Here is a 22,424-nt window from a genome sequence, read left to right on the forward strand (position 1 = left end):
CAGGGTAGGGTAGAGAATTCCATTCAATAGTCATCTTGGGGAAAAAGATTTAACGGTAAATTTCTGTACTGGGTTGGTAGTGAGAGAATTTTAGTTGATGATTTGTTCTAGTGTTTGGAAAAGATTGAATGTGGTAATAGTTTTGACTGAGTAAGCATCAGCCACTGCAAAGTTGGAATTTGAGGTGATGCTGTAGCTATACTTTCAGCAGCTTAAAAGTAGTTGCATATCTAGCTACATATTAATAGACTTATTGATGTGAGAAGGATGCATGCAAAGTGTTGAATTTCAAGGTTTTTCATTTCCATTGCATGGGGCAGGCTATATAGACATTTTAATATTATAATAGAACTGTAGGCAATACAAAATTGCATGTGTGAGATAGGTATACTACTGTATAGTTTGTTGTGTTCAAAATACATCCTCACTTAGTAATTGCTATGATGTTTTGATTGCTTTTAGCCCCACTAGCTAGCTGTTATACAAATGTAACTGATTAATTCATAAAGAAATGCAACAATCTGTACAATCTGTGGAGTTTTGAACTGTCTAACCTACTTTGCCATTTAGCACATTCACAGTCTGTTACTCTGTAAGAATAATACCCACCACTGTCGCAAAATAATGTGGTTTTTTTATCAACTGCTATCAAAGTCTCTCAGTTGCTGTGGGTTGCATGTGCTCCATCCCAGAGCTTCACATCTAGTAACTCAATATCACTGTTAGTAGAGTATTTATATAGTAATCCCAGAAATATAGTTTGTTGGGTTGAAATCAGCTACATGCATTGACCTTTAAAACCGAGAAAAAATAGTGCAATTAAATCCATGCAAGCTGTATAAAAAAGGTGCGGTCTTCAAAAGCCTGGATAAAAAAAGTTGTGAAATCAAAGGTGGCAGCCATTTCTGCAATGATGTTAATGATAATACATTTTAATAATGCACAAAGCCATTATTATCACCAGCATCATTGCAGCCATTTCATGACCGCCACCTTTGTTCACAACTTGTTTTTATTCCAGACTTTTGAAGACTGCACCCTTTTTATACAGCTTGTCTTTTTTTACTTCTTTTTGTATTTTAAATACTCCAAAGCCAGCCATGCATAAACTAGCTTTGAGGCTTGTTCATCATTTTTCTTCTTATCTACAGATACAATGATGATGATATAAGACAAACTAGTGCTCTACCAATACCAAAAAATACCTACTGATCTGATACCAAAGCCAAAGGATCTAGCTTAATTTGCAATAACCAGCCAATTATATGTAGTACTGATAATTGCTCTTTAATTTTGTGCTTGCTTGTCCATGGCTTTGGCCATAGTTATATAAAGTTGCACTATAGTACTTGCAATAGTGTTTCATAACAAAAGTAAATTCCTTCCAAGTTAGGTATGTGTGACTGTACTATTTGTCTATTTTTATTTTTATTTTGTAGTGACTGTTCTATAAGAGTATCTAGATTTTTCATGCAAAACGTGATAAGATTCATTTGCTCAACCTTTAACAAAGTAAATCCTGCACCTTTTTACGATTTCTAGCCTGCTGTCATAGGTCTTGCTAGCATAGCACTTATTATGATGGCGACGATTGGTGCAACTGGGTCTTAATTGCAGTGTACTACCTGGCTGATTGCATGCAAGGGTGGATTTAGGGAGGATGACATGACCGCTCCCCCGAAGATTCCTGGTTACAATTATCATCGTGATGTCTGATATACATTAAGAAGCAATATTATATTATATATACATATATAATGCAGATGCATTTGTGTTGAAACTGCATGTTCAATTTTGCTGGTATCCTAAACATTTAGTCAGTCAATTTTATCTTCAGTGAAAGTCAAACTGCATAACTATTGTAAGATCATGTTCTCCAGTCTGTCACCCTTCTTCAAAATATGACCTAGTGTCTTGTTCACATGTTTTCATCTAGCCCCATGCAAAGATATCCCACAATTTGTAACATATAGTTGCAATGCATTTGCAGTATTATAATAAGGTAGTGTATATATCTGCTTGTTGCTTCTGTGTGATATAAAGTAAACAACTTTAGTGTTCAGCTGACCAGCTTGTTTTGATCATTTTCATGATGAATAGACTACATACAGTACTTTCAACGCAAATAACTGGCCTACCAGTTATGCTGCCATAATTATTAGCATAGTATAACAATGTTATGAATGCTAATTCTGAACAATGGTATCAGCTAACTGACATCGTATCTGCAGGGATAATCAAGTTAGTATACAACTAGTAGGGATTGATTTAGTTCAAAAAGACGTGTTGAGTGTATATAAACTGGATAACGTTAATAAATTAATATTGGACAAGAGTATTAGTACAATAAATTTTTTGAAAATACCTATCAATTTATAGAGCATGTAATCACAACAGTATGTTACTCTAATAGAAAAATCAGCCACAGGTTGGTCTGAACTTCAAAGAGAAAATGCATAGCTCTATTGTTAATTGAGAGATTATCAGTATTGTTGTGTTCATTGGAAATAATGGCTAAAGACTGCAATGTAGGAAGTCAAAACCTTTAATTATGTCCTTTATCTGCTATGTGCTAGGACAGAACAGGCAACACACACTATAATGGTTTTCGTCATGTCTATCATTCATATGGCATAAATGGTGTGCTTAACACAAAATACTTACAACAGTCTCCTAAGATTACATTAATATAATGTGGAGTGGGCACATGTTAGTAACTCTCAGGGAAGACTGCTTTTAATAATGCTATAATGACAGGTTCCAGATGCAATTCAAATCTTGTCACTTTCTATAGTGAGCTATACTTGCCAATATAATTGGCTCCTTTCTCTACCATCTCTACTTTAGTGGACTATCAGTAATATGAACTAATTAGTTACTCTAATAGAGCAGTCAAACCTGGCATGCTTAAGCTTTGCATGCTATTGTACATGCTTCACACCCTAAGGTATGCTTAAACATTACCTAGGTATAAAAGTCTGAATATATGTCTGAATGTGCAGCCCCCTAAAAGAAGTTGCTTCCTCCATCCCGGTCCACTAGCATTCTGGACTGATGAATTATACAATGCAATACAATAAAATATACAACACTTCAAAGTTAATGGTTAATTAAACATGTAGAGCATAAAGCATTGTATGTTATGCATACGGTAAACCATTTAAGACATGCCATATGTTGGATTCATGAATACAATGTCATTTTTATCTGCTGCACTTGTGGTTGATTTTTTACACAAGTTATTTCCACTCTTTACTAATAACTACAAAAGTACACAGTTACACTGAGCGTATGTTATGTTATTGGAGTAAATACCTTATCATTAGAAGTCATCTTGGTTGGATAAGAATTAGTTGATGGAGTATTTGAAGTTTTTAACTCTGATAGTCTCGTATGTAGTGTGCCTAACCACTTGGTGTAATCTTCTCTGATCTGTTTTAGTGTATACATGTAAGTACTAACAAGTGCTTTACTGACATGCAATACACTTACTTGTTTGGAGCCAACAACAAATAGCAGAAATATCCAAATACCCTACAAATTAAAGTATATACATCTCACAAAGCCTGATGCATAAAAACATATCATGAAGCACTTATCTAAATTTTATCTGAAGTAATGAAAGTGATGGAGTTGTGTATAATAAAGAAATATGTCACTGACAAACCAGTTGTGAAGAGTATGCATGCAAAGGTGCTGTCACTATTACTGGACTGGACTACCGGAGTGCAATGTTGATTTTTACACACATGCAATGGGTGGATTTTGAGTTATGAACCAACTACTAAGTATAGAGTAGTGAAGTGTCTTCTTAATATTTCACTACTGTTTATTATGCTTCACAGCACTTACACGTTCCTTACCTGGTGTGTAAATTCTGCAGGAAATGTGATGGAAATAGTTTCCCCTGGCCGTGAATATAGTTGCCTATAGAGAAAGCTTAAGCTTCAGCAAATTGAGGCAAGAGTTGTCCATCCTGGGAGCAATCTATCTTACTTCCTGCCTCAGCTACTAGCAAGCACTAGTTGGTATAGAATTGCACTGCACAAGCTTGATACACTATTTTTGGCTCCTGTATGCCTCCCATGTATACATACAGATGCATGAATCTTCACTAATAGTATTCATGATTGCTGAGATACATAATGCTGCTGGAGGTCCGGTTGTAACACACAAAACAATTTACTGCAAAACTAGATGCTTTATTTAAAAAGATGTAGTTTATGATAATTATAAAGATCATATCAGATGGATTAACTTGAATCATCCAGAGATACACATATAGAGTAGACATCTGGCACCTTCAACACTTGATAATTTATCCACTCAAGTGCTGATGTCAGGCTTTTATGAGCAGTCTTTGTAGCAATGATGTCATAGTTCCTAGTGAAGAGATAGCAGTGCTCTTTATGGGAAATTGACTTGTGACCATTCAGTTGTCAAGAGTGAGAAATCACCTGGGAGTACAGTAACTGTATAGTATCAGTTTACCAGGGCCTTTCTGTATTGTGATTATTAGATCTAAGTACATCTGTTGTACCTTCTTACAAGTAATGAAAGTCTGAGATTACTTGAAAGAAAAGAGCAAAGAAAAGGGAAAGAATGAAAATTTGTAAAAAAATAAGAGTTGTTGCAGAAAAGGAAAACAGAGGCGTAGAAGAAAAAGCCAAAGTATAAAAATGACAAACTATAAAGAAAAGGTTGTACATCTGAGCCAAGCCCCTCTAATCTCTACACCACGTCCCTCTACAATTGGACCATGCCACTCAGTGCATAGAGAACAAAGCAGGGAAAGTAACTGATAGGTCTTATCTACATGTGAGCTATGAAAGCATGCAAATATGCAAAATATGCCATGTTTTATTATAGATAAAATACTCTAGAAGGCTGCTGGTGCTATAGCTTCTTCTCAAGAAGGTATATCTACACTGCACTGAAGAGATTGTATGGGTTACTTATGAATTAATGGTGTGGCTTCATTGACTAACTATACATGGCTCTCAATCACTGGCAGAGGGAAGGGTACTTCACTGATTACACCAAATATTGTCTTAGTTGCTGCAGTCACAGAAGTCAGGACATGTTCATGTGTGTGATTTTTATTATGCATATTTGTGATAACTATATACTGTACAGTGCAAAAAATTTGATGGGAAAATTTTGAAAAATTTGACAAAATGCTTGCCATTTGTCAAACTTTTCCTCGTCAAAGCTCATGTGAGCTCATGTGGCTAGTTATTAGAATACTTCTGGCACAGAACATTCATCAATATTTTTCTCATCAACATTCAAGAGATAGAGGATTCATCAAAATCTCCCCCATCACATTATTACATTGTATATAGGTATACGACCTTTTCACACACAATAATCAACCAAAAATTGGTATAAATGCAGTTTAGTGTGAATGCTTTTCCATTAGGTAACTCACTAGACTTTTTATGCATGTACATGAGCTATGGTGTAGTGGCACTGAAAAGTAGAAGAATAAGTTGGATGGTATAAAAGCAGGAACCCACTAAGCATTTTCCATCAGAAGTTATATGTTATCTTGATCGTGAAGGTTCTGACATCTCAAATAACCAAGAAACAGCATCCGTATGTACTCAAGACAGCCAAATGATAGCTCTATAGTATTTGTAATGTAAAACCAGGTAGCTAGAGTTTTAAGGAATGTATTATTGTAAGGCTTTGTTTGTCCACTCAGTTCAGTTGCTTGTCAGTTCCTCTACAGTGATGCCATTAATGTTTATTTAGTGCCCAGACCTTAGGCTTGATGGGTTCTTCAACTATAATATGTGGTACAAGCAAGCCATACACAATAGATGGCTATGTGAATACTGTAACACTATGAGACTGAGACATCAAAGTATTTCATAATCAATATGTGATAGCTATTTGAGAACACATAGCACTTGTACCAGTAGCATGTAGTAAGTATCACATCAAAGGTGTCATGTCATGCATGGAATAACAACCACTCCTTTAAAGCAAGTAACTGATGTCAACCATATAACAGTGAAATTTTCTGATGGAACAATGTGCTGATGGTGCATGGACAGTTAATGGAGCATGCTGTTTCAGGCACAAAGAATGCTACATGTGATACCACAATGTGTCAGTATGTGTGACACGGAAACCTTAACAATTAAGGGACTATATGATAGCTGTTTCTACTAAAGTAGTATACAGATAAATTTTCTCTAGTATCAAGTTTGGGGTTCATGGATAGGGAGAAAGAGTTCTATTGCAATATCAGAAAGCAGAACAGCTAAATATGTTGCCATATACAATACTATAGCTGAAATTAAAGTAGAATGGCAACCTTGCTTGGTAGCAATTGACATTGAGGGATACACTCTGCATGGCTAAAGCCATTGTTTTCTTTGATGAAGTAAAGAAGTTCACGTATTATGATGCAAAAGGCAAATTTATGCTTTATATAGCTAGTGTATGCATGAGGATCACCTGACATGCAAATTAAATTCCTGTTTAGTTTTATAAGCAGCAAGTAACCAACACTGAAATAGTAGGAATCGTATTTGCAATTCAGGTGTAGTCTTAATATCTTACTTGAAGAGCAGTACTGATAGCAAACAAGTACAGTAGTGGTAGTAGATACTCATGGAACAATAACACTCCAAATATCCAGTTAATTCCCATTATGACGATTAGTGACATGCTTCCTCTAAACCAGTACCTGTTGATCATCACATGTTAAGTGATACTTGAGTGTGCCACATGTTAGGTTTACCACACTCTCTCTTTCCTTGTTTGGTCTGCAACTGCAGCATTAGTTTTATGCCTCTTCATAACTCTTACTACCATAATCAGAAATCCGATATTTATCTAGTATATAGTAACAGTTTAGCTTTATCAATTCCTTGCACATTGCTTACTAGTAGGAGTACAATAACAGGAGCAATGAAGGCCCAAATGAAGTAGTCATTGTATGTCAACCAACACCTATTATAATATAGAAAATAGAACCAATATTACCATCAGAGAGAATGCTACTCACTGTCTATCACTGCCATAACTCCACTCATCTGTTCTAGCCAGTCCCAAAGGAACACACATTATCATGTACAGTAATGGACCACCTACAGTATGTGTGCACATCACCTAGTGGATGTATACAGCTATAGTCTTACCATAACATAATAGTGTAAATCCTGTGTAGTATTTCCAGTCAACTTGTGTAAACACTTTCACCAATACAATATACAACACTATTCCCTCCATTAACATCCACATGAAGGTAGTGAGGAAGAAGTAGTGGAGTAGAATGGCTACTGTAGCACAAACAATCTGAAACCATGAGTCACACACATAAAGTAAATGATAGACTAACAGAATGGCTTACATCATTGGATGTCTTGTCAACTCCCACTACAAATATCAACTGAGCAATGAACAGTGTACAACACAGGTTGACGTGTATAAATGTACGTAGACTCCACTGTGACCTAGTTAAGTAAGGACTAAGTACACTCTTAGCTATTATATACAAAAATACCGTAGCACAACAAAAGATATCAAAGTTAAAATCAGTGCAAACAGCGATAAACCCACTCCAATGTATGTAACCAGACGTAGAGCAGTCTTATTTTCAGAGCTTATCTGCAAAGTGTTGTAAACATGTAAATATTATCAGTTACTTGACAAATAACATTTTTATTCTGAAGGAGCACATGAGTCACCACAATATACAATAATTGTATACCATGCATCAACTAGCTATGGACTCTCACATATTATTATTATTATTTCTTAGCTATACTATTACTTACCTGACTGGATCTTCCACTGGCATCAAAGAGTATACCAAAGTGAGTGAGATGGTTACAGACACATTCTGTTTGTTCTGTAGTTTGTTTCAACACTCTGCAGCCTTCACTAGACCAGAATGGTTCATACTCCCTTGAACTACACATAGTAGGTAATGACATCTGTGTAATGTATGGTTACTATACCCTTACATGCTGAAGTTCCAAAAAGCACATACAACACTACTATCATCGCTAATCTAAAGCAAACCATTTAGTGTAATGTGTATAAACACAACATTAATTATATTATACTTCTCTACTATGTTTGATAAAAAACTGTACACCATCTTGTCTTATAGCATCTGCACAACTTTTGGATGAGCAAGAAGTGGCCAGTGATACTACAGGTGATCCCAAATTATATATCCTGCATAGATAAATGAGTAGTTATAGCTCATGTAAGCACAATATTTTTAATTACGTTTCACTTCCAGAAAGTGGTCTTAATGATAAAATACTTTCAAGTCCATTGAACAGATAGGAAACAGCAATGACTATACAGAACATGAATTTTACAGTTACACAGTAAGGTCAAGTATAAACAACAAACAAGATTACGTACACTCTGGTTCTCCTTCATTTTTAGTAGCTACCAGTACACTTCTAGGAAGTACAAATGATGCAAGATCACCATGGGACAGTTGTACAGTTTTGTTCCTTAGTAAATCACTTACACTACCTCTTAGCACTATTAAACGTATACCTGCAACATCGGTAAATATATCAAATATATTATCAGCTCAAAAGCCAGCTTACTATTTGTGATGAGTGAAGTACTTGTGTTATAGCAGTTGAAGCCATAGAAATCTGCTGAAGTGAACAAGTTGTATACAAATAACAGCTGTAGTTCCTGATAAATGTAATGTGTATGAAATATATGACTATTAACATCCATCAAAAACTACCTCATCAACGTTTTTTATCTCAGCACTGTGGTCCAATAAAAATTCCCATGCTTCAAATGTCTATACACATAATAATTATATGTAATTATAAAGTGGTAACACTGATTAAAATACAGCTAGCTAGGTGGTACACATGCTTATACATGAAATATTATACATTGTGAACCTCGTTAGCTCCTGAGCAATCAATTTGTGTTGTTTCTGCTAGTAAATTTGAAGATAAAATGATATCACCAGGGGTAACTACTGTGCCATGTAAATAAAAGATCAACAGTCCAGTTGCAGTAAAATTCTCATCAGAGATAGAATTGTTCATCATAGCCTAAGAGCACTTATCACAATTATAATAATTGCTATTTGTCACTCACTATCATGTAAAGGTTTTCTGATATTGTTAATCTATTCTCCATGCAAGTGATAGTGCTGTTTATCAATTCTATGTCACCAGCTGCAGTAGTTTTCAGACAATACTCTAATAAAACAAAGCAGTTTTAAACATTATTATGGGTGGTTAGATATTCATTGCCTTATAATTTTATGATACAAAATAACTGTGTGCCTGTACTATACAAATCCTCGTGCAATTATGTTAGCTTCTTTCACCTGAATTGGTAGGTTGTTCTGTATACACTTCACTGCTTGGTGATAATGTACTGGAAGGTGTAACAATTTTACTGGTTGACAATGATATACTTGATAGTGTTAAAATACTACTACTGGTCAAACTTGATGATGGTTCAATACTATTGATCACACTTGATGATGGTCCAATACTATTGATCACACTTGATGATGGTCCAATACTATTGATCACACTTGATGATGGTCCAATACTATTGATCACACTTGATGATGGTCCAATACTATTGATCACACTTGATGATGGTTCAGTACTATCGGTCACACTTGATGATGGTCCAATACTATTGATCACACTTGATGATGGTTCAGTACTATCGGTCACACTTGATGATGGTCCAATACTATTGATCACACTTGATGATGGTCCAATACTATTGATCACACTTGATGATGGTCCAATACTATTGATCACACTTGATGATGGTTCAATACTATTGATCACACTTGATGATGGTCCAATACTATTGATCACACTTGATGATGGTCCAATACTATTGATCACACTTGATGATGGTCCAATACTATTGATCACACTTGATGATGGTCTAATACTATTGATCACACTTGATGATGGTCCAATACTATTGATCACACTTGATGATGGTCCAATACTATTGATCACACTTGATGATGGTCCAATACTATTGATCACCTTTGATGATGGTCCAATACTATTGATCACACTTGATGATGGTTCAGTACTATCGGTCACACTTGTTGATGGTTCAATACTATTGATCACACTTGATGATGGTCCAATACTATTGATCACACTTGATGATGGTCCAATACTATTGATCACACTTGATGATGGTTCAGTACTATCGGTCACACTTGATGATGGTCCAATACTATTGATCACACTTGATGATGGTTCAGTACTATCGGTCACACTTGATGATGGTCCAATACTATTGATCACACTTGATGATGGTCCAATACTATTGATCACACTTGATGATGGTCCAATACTATTGATCACACTTGATGATGGTTCAATACTATTGATCACACTTGATGATGGTCCAATACTATTGATCACACTTGATGATGGTCCAATACTATTGATCACACTTGATGATGGTCCAATACTATTGATCACACTTGATGATGGTCTAATACTATTGATCACACTTGATGATGGTCCAATACTATTGATCACACTTGATGATGGTCCAATACTATTGATCACACTTGATGATGGTCCAATACTATTAATCACACTTGATGATGGTCTAATACTATTGATCACACTTGATGATGGTCCAATACTATTGATCACACTTGATGATGGTCCAATACTATTGATCACACTTGATGATGGTCCAATACTATTGATCACACTTGATGATGGTCCAATACTATCGGTCACACTTGTTGATGGTTCAATATTACTGCTGATCACACTGGATAGTGTTACAATACTAGCAACACTCAATGCAGTTTGAATATCTCCAGTTGATAGGTACATTCTTGCAACTGATGGTGTTACTGTACTGCTACTGGTTATACTAAATGGTGCACCATGACATTTTGTAATAGGAAACAGACAAGGACTGTACAGCTCTCAACTTACTGAAGCATGCATGCATCTACATACCAAATAGGATAAAAGTTTGGTGTTCGTCTGTTTCTTTTTGCATAGCTAAAACAATGCAACTGTTAAAGAAGGTGCAACTTTTAAAACATCATAGTAAAATTTCAAAAAGTTGTGAAAGCAAAGATGGTGACCATGCGTTGTTAGAATTTCTTTGCATTAGTCATCCCTTGGCTGCTACTGTCAATGCTACTTAAAACATTTTTATAGGAAGGGAGGGCTCAACCTTACCAAAAACAAACATCATCCCGCAAGTCACTCAGCAGAAGGAGAGACTCAATGGAATAATTTACATTTTTTCTAAGTTGGACCTTATCATCACACCCAGCTGTGAAGTGCTAAGTTACATTACAGTGATTTTTCTTACTGAGGGCATCATGTACAATCAAGTGAGCCCTCAGGTTGACACTCTAGGTGGAAAAGGGTAATGGGCAGTGGAACAATACCCCACAGACACATGACTGCTGACTTCAAAAGGGAAAAGGATAGCCTGCAACTAATTATCCAGACCAAGCAAGCTACAAGCAAAGATAACTGAAGGAGATAGATAAGCTTTCTTCACCTCATGTACCAATTAATCATCAAGCATTAGTCTTACTCATTAGTAATTTGCTTTCATGGACTGGTTATGTCATGTTATTCTAGAGGGTTTAGCTCTCCCCTCCATCTTATATTAAGTAATTCCATAGACAAAGATGGTGGTATATACTTCTGAAGCATTTATACATGTTGTAGATAACTAGATGGTATATTGGTTATACCAGATGTGAATATATCAATCTCACATGCATGCACCTTGTTAGTTCTACACTTTGGTGTAGACAACTAGATACAATTTTTGTGATATCAATCTCAGACTTAGGGCTAGTCCCACACCTTAGTCAACCATTTATGGCTGTAATTTGGGCCCTGCAGATCCTTTTACTCCATCTGCTATTTAATGATCTGATGTTCTTACAATAGCTAAGTAAGTGGTGTAAAAGGAATGAGTTCAGAAGGAAGAGCAGTTCCTAATTTTCCATATAATATACCAAAGTGATGGTATAGTCTCATGTCGCCATGCAGATCACTTTTTCTCTGCCATGGTGCTTTAGCATTTGGAAATTATAAGCACCTACTCCAAATAGACAGAATGTATAACAAGTAACTATTGCCCCTAGCAACCTTAGGTAGGTGAGAATGCGTAAAGTAACCTCTCCAAGTTTCAAAAGGGTAGCATGTATAGGTCACAAGTTATGACATTTTTAAAGTTTGCAGTTTTACCCATGCATTATCCATGTAAAGGGGTCTCCTTCTGGACAATCACATACACATAATGTATGAGAAATCACAAACTAAAAATATCATGAGATATGATCTATAATTAACTTCCTATCCCTATGTAAGTAAACACAACAACATACCATGGACTGACAGCAGTAGGAGAAGGCATCACAACTGCACTAGATGACTGCACAGTGGCTACACTGGGAGTTGATATTACAGGCGTCATCATATGGGATGTCACTGAGGTAGATGGAGATGGTTGATTGCTTATCGTACATGTGTCATCTTGACCAAAACATTTTCCACTGGCTAAGTTGAAGTTACATGTTCTCAGTTCCCTGTTTGTTCCATCAAACACCAAACCAACTTCATTGTTACCACTACAATCATATGTGGCACTAGTTCCTGATGTACACTGCACATAGTTTAGTCTACACAACAACAATGTTAATTCATTGAAATATTGTGGTCTCTACTTACCCATCATCACCAAAATCTATCAGTTGATCTAGTTTACATTTGTTTCCAGTTCCTCCAGATCCTTTTAAATTAATGTCACTAATGAATAATGTAGGAGTAGTTGATGTGGCTTCTTGTGTCCATCTCAGTGTTAAATGAGGTGGACTAGAGGATATCGCTAGTGACAGCTTCACCCTTTGATGTGAACCTGTAAATAGACAAATTATAATAATTTCTAGTAGCAATATAAATGTATTTACTCACCAAATATATTGCTTGTATTCCACTTCACAATCCAGTCATCATCTCTATAATGCAACAACACTGGTGGGTATGTGTTGATATCTCCATTACAATTATTATCATCATCATCCAGGAAGCCAATAGTAAACTGGACATCGACCTCTTCACTGTGTGTATATCAAAACAATCCATCAACTATACCTATACTAACACTTAAACTTATGATTATGCATAGACCTTTTCTACATATCTCTTCATGTATTGCTTTGGTTTATGATGTGATGAACATGTAGAAAGAAAGCAACTGTGTAGCTGATTGACATGAAATGGAACTATGTAATATAGGCAATCACTTATTGCATATCTTCATGTTTCATGGCTTTGGCAAATATGAAGAACAATCATACAGTGCGATAGTTGGGTTTAGTGATTATGAAGAAACCTCACTTAGCAGCCACCTTTTTAATAAGAGCACCTCATTATAGTGGCCACATCTAGTAGGTTCCAAACATAGCTAAGCAGTACTTTATGAACTCATTAATAAGGCCAAATTTTTTGATCCCAGAGGTGGCCCTATTAATGAGGCTTCTTTTTCAGCAGTGCCCATGCATGATACAGTTATTACATTACATGCATAAAAGTGAATGATTTAAAATCCACCATATATTTATTTATTATTAAGGCTTTACAGCACAAGTGCTGAATATACAGTGTAGGAGTTCCAAATTTGCGTACCACAAAAATAAAAATTGTGCTTGTTAATGTAGTTCTAACACATGGTATAAATAAACGATGAACATTATGAGTAACATGTGAAGTGATGTCAACTGCAAAAGCGTCATGTAAATATGATGGTGAGTACTCATAGAACTGTACTGAAATGCCATTGCGGATGTTAAACTAGAAATTTTGAGTGCAAAATCTCTCACAAGTTGTATGGTAGATGAAGGTTTGCAGGAGTGTACCTATACACACCTATATATGCTGGCAGGAGTAAAATCCAGATTGTAACAGAGTCAATGGTGAGTTTGGTGACCCCTCAGGGCATGACACACCAGGAACTGAACTGCTCAACTTATTCAGAAATTTAAACACTCACAATCTTTAAACAATGCGACAAGATATTTTTATGATGATAATAATAGAATTCCTCGCCTATGAAATGCCCTACCAATTATCAATCTCAATCAATCAGTGCATGAACACCATCAAAAGACAGCTGAAATCTTACATGTTTAATCACTAATTTTGATCCTATTAATTCATGCAGTCTACATGCATTTTCTGCCCATGTTTAGGATGCCAATCCCAATCTGTACAACTTTGATAACATAACTTTAGTATAAGTAAAGTTATAAGTAGATAGCTATATATAGTTGTAATTAATTTGTAATTGTGTGTAGCTAAGAACTGTAGTTGTACAGTCATGCACATATACCCAGGTTGCATAAGGGCAACTTGTCCACAGTTAATTGTATGATCACGCTTGCAATTTAAAACTAGCCTTGAAACCTGAATTGACTTTCTAGCTCCCCTGGTGTAGAAGAAGCCTTTTTCCAGGGGCGTCAGAGTAAAAGTGAAAGTGGTAAGGCTCAGTCTGGGGGCATGCCTCCAGGAAAAATTTTAAATTGCACATTTTGAGATGATGCTATTTGAGGCATTTTTTGGGCTGTAGTACTGTGCGCATGAGCTAGCTACCTGACAGGTGTTCAATGATAAAACTTTAGACTGACCAAAAACACCTCCATAATACTGCTTAACTCTTAACCTTATCATTTGAGTACAGTAAGGAATGTATCCAAAGCAGCCATAGCTAGTATAACAGTAATTATTTTTAGAGGCACTTGCTATGGACAAAGTCGGCATGATGCAGTTCCATATGCTGTTTTGAGCGAAAGACAGGTTAGATAAGTGTTATTTTTGTCCATTGTCACCATTAAATTAATGTCAAGTATTGCATGTTAACTACTTTTAGTTTTGGCTTCATATTATTGTTAATTTCAGCCAAAGAGTGGTGAGGCACTGGTCATGGTCTCACTGGTTGCACCTACTCTGACGCTCGTGTTCTATAGCACCATAGCTCCCACTACTTTAGCCCACTGAATGTACAAGTACTCCTACAGTAAAAAAAGTAAAATTGTCAACCTTTCCATCAGTTCATGATTGCACTGTGAAGCAGAAAACTGGCAAACAAACCAGAATAGCAAATGTAATGCAAGCATTTATTAGCCAGTATGTTTAGCAGTTCTCAACAGTTTGTTTATTTACTGATTTATTTATTAATTAATTACTTAATTAATTTATTATTACTGGGCAGGCAGCTCTGCAGATGTGCCCAGGAATTTGCAAAGATTTACAAGTATTAGCTAGCTAGCTACAATGATTTAAGGGTCTATATATAGTAACGTTAGTAAGTTGTTAGTAAATAAGTTCAAATCATCACGATCAATTCTTGCAGTGGGTAAATTGTTCTATTCATTAATTGTTTTGAGTAGAAGCTCTGTTGATACATTGCAGTAGATGAATTTGGAATAATGAAGTGTTGGGGGTGATACTGTCTGGTGTGTCGTGTTTGGTGGAGATAGTTAGGGTCCGCAACGCAAAAAATTGATATTGATCCTCCAATCAACTACCTAACTATTATCATGTGTTAGGCTAAGTGTAACTTGAATAACACCAGCATGGCAGCCAAGTTTGTCACTTTCTTTTGGTAGAAATGCCACCATTCGCACAGAACAGGACTGCAATCAGTTGCAGAACATTGAGGATTTAGACTCACTGGGAAAAAGGGCAGACGAATGGAAAATGGTGTTTAACTCAGAAAAATGCGAATTTGTTAGGATAACTAACAAGAAACACACAATACTAGCTCAGTATAATATTCAAAATAAACCAATCAAGGAAGTCAACCATGCCAAATACTTGGGTGTAACAATAAGCCAAAATCTATCCTGGTCAGAACACATAAAACAAATCTTCATCATAACCTCCACAATTGTACACCAACAATTAAAGATAGGTTGTACAAAGCAATGGTTAAGCCAATTTTAGAGTATGCAGCTGTTGTCTGGGCACCTCGTACTAAGAGGGATATTGATATGATTGAGAGAACACGACGTCAAGCAGCTAGATTTGTGACCAGCAATTACTCCCATTATGCTAGTGTCACGCAAATGCTTACAGACTTTAATTGGCCTACACTTGCACAATGCAGAGATGAACTGAAAGCCATAATGATGTTTAAAATAATTAACCCGCACCTTGTTGATATCCCAGCAAATCCATTTCTGACACCCATATCCACTGTACATAGTACCAGAGGTCATAATATGAGATTTATGCAACCAATGACACGGATTGATTCTTATATGTACTCCTCTTTTTCCCCTCGGCAATCAAAATCTGGAATGATCTACCCCAAAATGTGATTGGCTCTAATGATATTGATCAGTTCGAACAAAAACTAGCAATTATTTAATTTGTATACTTGTATGTATGTTGTGACCTGTGCACTATACTCTATTAGAGGTCTGCACAGTATTACCAATAAAAAAAAATTACTGAAAAAAAGAAAACGATAAAAATGTCTTAAAATCACACGAGAAATCACACGATTATTCATTGCAGCGGTTCGTATGGTTCTTCGTATGCCACGATATTCACTTTCAACCAACATTTTTCAAGTAGTCTATCATCAACTCAAAGTATCGGTGGTTTGTTTTTATTGGTCAGTTACTGGTGGCAGCACGATCTTTGCGGTTTTTTGGCGACAAACAATGTTTCTTCCTCTGGAGCACAGGACAAGCAGAGTAGCAACTGCACCATGGGTCTGCAACGACCAGTACTAGGTAAAGTACCTGCATGCGGAGTATGATTAAAACTGAAGCTTGTTAGCCATCTATATTCTGAAATTCAGCCAAAACGACGCGATTTTTGCAAACAAATATACCATGATGGTTGATAAATCACTGGAACAGTCTCCAACAGAAAGGATACGAAGTTTATAAACATCTAACAATATGGCAATCTCGCCCAGTAAACGTACAGAGCAATCCAATGCATGAAATACATGACGCACTCACGTGATTGAAATTCAAATCGAGAAAATACAACCATAATCTATTCTAAACAACTTTAAATCACTTGAAATCAAATGGCACAAGTTTATATACATTAAGTTTCGTCGCCCAGCAGTCTAAGACTCTCGATCCTTATGATACCATCACAATATAAGACACACCTGCACTTACCCAGACCATAGATTATATACGCCCTATAATCTATGCCCAGACCTGAACAATTTACACAAATATTTGCAAAAGGAACATACTACAAGGTTCCTTTTAAGAAATGAAAGCAATTTTATGAGTATTTGTCACCATTTGAATTTTGATCACGTGAGTGTGTATTTCATTCATTGGATTGCTCTGTGCGTTTACTGGACGAGATTGTCGTTTTCGTTTTAGATGTTTATAAGCTTCGTATCCTTTCTGTTGGAGACTGTTCCACTGATTTATTGCAAAATGAATCGTGTCGTTTTGGCCGAATTTCAGCATATAGATGGCTCAGCCAAATGGCTAACAAGCTTCAGTTTTAATCATACTCTGCCGGCATGCAGGTACTTTATCTATTACTGACCCATGGCACAGTTGCTGCTCTGCTTGTCCTGTGCTCCAGAGGAAGAAACATTATGTTTGTCGCCAAAAACTGAGCCGCAAAGATCGTGCTGCCACCAGTAACTGACCAATAAAATCTAACCACCGATACTTTGAGTTGCTGATAGCCGGACTACTTGAACAATGTTGAGAGTTACCACACACCACACCACCAAAACATTTACATATCAAATGAATGGAGTACCCTTGAAATCAGTAGAAAAGATTAAATATCTCGGAGTTTACTTGAACAATAAACTTTCATGGCACGATCACATTGACTACATATGTAACAAAGCAAATTGATTACTTGGTTTCCTAAAGCGAAATTTACATTCCTGTCATAAACACTTCAAAGAATATGCCTACAAACAATTTCTGCTGCCATCTATCGAATATTGTTGTGCCATCTGGGACCCACACCACCAAAATGACATCTCTAAACTTGAAATGATCCAACATCGAGCTGCTCGTTTCATCTTAAATAAGCCTTGGAACAGACACCACCATGACAGTATCACAGACATGTTAAATGAACTAAATTGGCCATCTTTACAAGAATGTAGAAAGCAAGCATGCCTCATCCTATTGTACAAGATAGTTAATCATTTATTATTGGTCCCAAATCGCTGTCTGCCATCATTAAATCAAACTGCTACCAGAGCCCATCATGATCAGAAATTTAATCATATGTGACCCAGTCTGAGAAAACCGGTCTTATTGCCCATGTCAGCAGATTCGATTTTTCACCCAGGACACACAGCTACATGAATAAACTATCTAATTCCACATTTAAAATCAGCTAGACTTGAGTGGTCTGGTTTTGCTGGCTGCTTTTCCCAAGCCCAGTGGCAATCCGTACGTGTGGTGTGGGGCCTTAATGGAGCTCTGGTCAGCCTGGGAATGACTGGATGTGGCTGTACAGTTCTGTGGTATTGAATAAGTACCTCTGCTGTGAATTTCCTTTCATTTTAGTCAGTTTTGAGACCTCAATGGCTCAAAACTTGGCCTAATTCATCCCTTGGCCCTCCTTTTCAATTTTTGAACACCATCTTGCCCGCCTTCCAGGGCCCCTGCCTCGCACCCAATTTGCAGCTCGCCTGATACAGTCAACCTTGGTTTAAAAACTATCTAAAATGGTGGGAAACTTAGTTGTTGGCTACTTGCACAGTGGATGCTCTGGAAGGTAATGAATTGGTGTAAAACGTGTGAACATTTGGTACACATAGCTTCAACCATTGGCGAGCTACAACACACTAAATACTTAAAACCAGCATTTCTCAATACTTTTAAATAGGCGATAAGCCCAGTTTTGTCAGACTGAGTCACATATACAATCTTCAGTAAACACTTATCTCTATTCATTCCTACCCAGAACTATTCCCCATTGGAACGATCTATGTATCCCAAATCTATCTACCATTGATCTTGAAACATTTAAACAATCAACTACTCCTACTTTATAATTAGCACTTATTGTATTTATTGTAACTTAGCACTCACTGTAATTTAGTACTCATTGTAATCTAGCACTTATTGTAACTTACCACTTACTGTAATTTAGCACTAATCATAACCTAACACCTACTGTAACTTAGCACTTATTGTAACTTAGTATTAATCATTATTGTAACTTAAACTAGCCCGGGCACTTATGTTATTGTAGGCACTTATGTGTATGTACCATGTACCTTAGCATAAAAACCCGCCCTGGGGAGTCAAGTGTTTGCTAATCAATAAATAAATAAATAAATAAATAAATAGAGTGAATATTGTGGCATACGAAGAACCATACGAACCGCTGAAACGAAACTGAAATCACGTGATTTTAAGACATTTGTATCGCTTTCTACCAGAAGAAAGTGACAGACTTGGTTGCCACACTGGTGTTATTCAAGTTACTAACACATGACAATAGTTAGGTAGTTGATTGGAGGATATCGATCTTTCTCGTTGCGGACCCTAAGATAGTGATGTGGAATGTCGAGTGCATAGACAAGCTTTTTCCCGAAGACGATCAGAGAATGGAATGCACTACCAATACCACTGATAGAAATGGACAATTTAACTAAATTTTCAGAGGCCATAATTGAATGTCTGTAAGGCCACTCCAAATAAATTCTCTGTTTCCCGTCCTAGACTCCAGCACATTTGCATGCAGGCGGGTGGTCCATTTCCATTATTCATTATAAGATTAGCAGCTTTTTAAGCCATCATTTGTCTAGCACAATCATAAAAAGCTGCATAAAGCATGCTTAAGCTTGTTGCTTCCTTTTTTAAGGAGCAAAAATAGCACAAATGTGAAGTTTGTGTCGACTTGATAGCACTGCTGACACATAAGCTGACATGGTTTCAAGTGAGCCTGTCAGTATGCAAAAATAACCGGAAAATAATGAAAGAATACGGAATAATGGAATATTTAGAGCTGACAGTAACTAGATGCGGGCGGTAGACGGGAAACAGAGAATTTGTTTGGAGTGGCCTAATGTATTTACTTGTACCTTGTAGGGTCTAATCAGCCTCGGCTGTCTGCCCTATTTAACCAATAATAATAATAGTCATTGTGTACTGAATATTTTAAATAGTATTTGTAGTTATTAAACTTTGTTAGCTAAGAGCAGAGCGATAATTCAGGCTCTCATGTAGTGGCACAATACCGACTATAACAGTATAGCTATGGAATTAGCTATACTGGCCATGGGCCATAGAGCCTCAGGTCAGTGCCAGAGTCAATAATTGTTAATGTAGAAAGTATCATAGATTATACTACGGTACGTAGAATATACTGAATATGAAAGTATTGCCATTGGAGGATTCGAAGCGTGATCAGTATAGTCGCCCTGATATTGTTTTGTACAATTTGCAAGTCCATTATGTTGCTATGTTGGAATTGACCTGTCCACTAGACTCTGCCCATCATTTGGAATCAGCACGGAATAGAAAGCAATCGAAAGTTGAATATTTACAATTATTGGCAGAATTTGACAGATTAAGTATCTCCAGTTATTATGAAACTATTGAAATTTCAGCACTTGGCCATTACCAACCAGCCTCCATTGGAAACTACCTAAATTTCATAAAATTTTCCAACCCTACCATAACTATCCCCAAATCTACTGTAAGGAAATGTTTAGATGATGCTGCCTACAAAAGTATTCTAGCCTCTGAGAGGATACTTTTGGCTAGGAATAATAAAGAGTGGCTGGATGTGACTAGTATTAGCTAATTTATATCAGTAGCTTCTTTTTATTTTATTTTTATATTCACACCCTTGCCATGCCCACGCAGGTTCTTCTGTAGGACCATACACATGGTCGCATGGACCGAGGACTATCACACTTTCTGTAATTTACGTACTTTCATCACTTCATAATTGATGGCCGGTTTTCTCTCACTGGCGATATATTTTACTTACTTAGTATAGCTATAGTACTCACCATCCACTCGCTGCGAATAGCGGCATTCCAACTATGAAACAGAGTACTAGCCATGCTACCATCATCATCAACGATGCACCGGATCACCGGAGTTAACTTGAACTAGCTAGCTACACTCGCTGTCTTATATGGATTCTGTTCAGTATTTCTGTGACATTTTATGATTTTATTTATTTATTATTTGCTTTACAGCATAGCTACATACAACAAGATATGTACAGTATAATCACTATAGTAGTCGTTAAGATCTAGTGTATGCTGAAGGCCCACTGGCATGGCCAGGCCGGAGTAAGTAGTTATACAGTATAATTATTAAGATTAGTTATAGTTACTTATATTATATAAAATTCATTAAAGCAAGGGTTACAGGTGATCAAAGTTGGGGGGTTTGGGGGACTTATTACAGTTACTACAGGGACAAACAAAAGAAAAAGTGCATTCGTTGTCAGGATCAAAATTTTGTTCAAAATGATTCCAAAGAAAATTTGTAAGATTGCACTTGATAGTGTAGGTAGGTTGAGATTGTAATTTAAAACATTCCATATACAAGGGAGTCTGCTGAAATAAAAGTTGCTGCTGGAAACATTGGTACTTCTTACATGTTGTAGTTTATAGCTATAGAACCTAATCGTGTGTTTCCTGAAGTGAATTTAACATAGTCAGTGATATCAAATACATTGGTAGGGGCTTTTAGGCTTTTGATAAAAAACAGATGTCCAAAAAGTACATTAAAGGCAAAATTTTGAGCTCAAGTAATCGAGATTTATAGTTGCTGGTATAGTCATTCAATATGTATTTCATTGTGCGATGCTGAAGCTGTTTTAGTTGCCTAATATCTTTTAATATAGGTATGGTTTCCATAGTGTTGAGAAAAACATTAATTGGGATCTAACAAGCGATATGTACAATTGTTTTTTGGATATAGTAGTTATGTTTGTTGAAAAGGAACGTCATAATAAGCCTAACATCTGATAAGCCTCTGATATTATGTGTTGGTGGTGGGGTTCCCAGTCTAAATCAGATGAAATAATGATACCTAGATCTCTATGACACTTTGGATATAACATTGTTGTCTATAGTAGGATGTTTACAGGTGGGGTTTAAAGGACATGAATAATTTTTTAGAAAGATTGAACAGTAGATCAGAGCTAGTACTCCATCCATTTAGAATATCTACATCCTTTTGCAGATCGAGACTATCATTTATATCAGTTATAGTCTTGAAGCACTTTGTGTTGTCTGAAAAATAGTAATAATATTAAAGTCAATACATGGTCTGGTAGATCATTAATGTAGACAAGAAACAGCAGAGGGCCCAAAATGCTGCCCTGAGGAATCCCTGGTAGGAAATCAGAAAATTGATTATCTTTATGCACTGTTGACGGTGT

The 22,424-nt window shown here is 36.4% G+C and overlaps 1 protein-coding gene across 1 annotated transcript; it reads right to left on the reverse strand.

The window, feature by feature from the left end:
• Nucleotides 1-3,057: 3,057 nt before the first annotated feature.
• Nucleotides 3,058-21,062, reverse strand: LOC136259857 (uncharacterized). Its single transcript, XM_066053412.1, has 24 exons — nt 21,037-21,062; nt 12,966-13,111; nt 12,723-12,909; nt 12,380-12,673; nt 9,341-10,890; nt 9,106-9,209; nt 8,904-9,059; nt 8,738-8,797; nt 8,589-8,682; nt 8,395-8,535; nt 8,254-8,326; nt 8,085-8,199; nt 7,983-8,029; nt 7,794-7,929; nt 7,520-7,623; nt 7,367-7,469; nt 7,155-7,311; nt 7,022-7,103; nt 6,900-6,966; nt 6,755-6,849; nt 6,574-6,700; nt 3,493-3,534; nt 3,316-3,432; nt 3,058-3,262 (listed from the first exon to the last, which is right to left on the reverse strand). The coding sequence occupies exons 1-24, from the start codon at nt 21,060-21,062 to the stop codon at nt 3,161-3,163; spliced, it is 4,125 nt and encodes a 1,374-aa protein (XP_065909484.1). The 3' UTR covers nt 3,058-3,160.
• Nucleotides 21,063-22,424: the final 1,362 nt, after the last annotated feature.

Source organism: Dysidea avara, chromosome 7 (assembly GCF_963678975.1).
Source record: "Dysidea avara chromosome 7, odDysAvar1.4, whole genome shotgun sequence".
NCBI lineage: Eukaryota > Metazoa > Porifera > Demospongiae > Dictyoceratida > Dysideidae > Dysidea > Dysidea avara.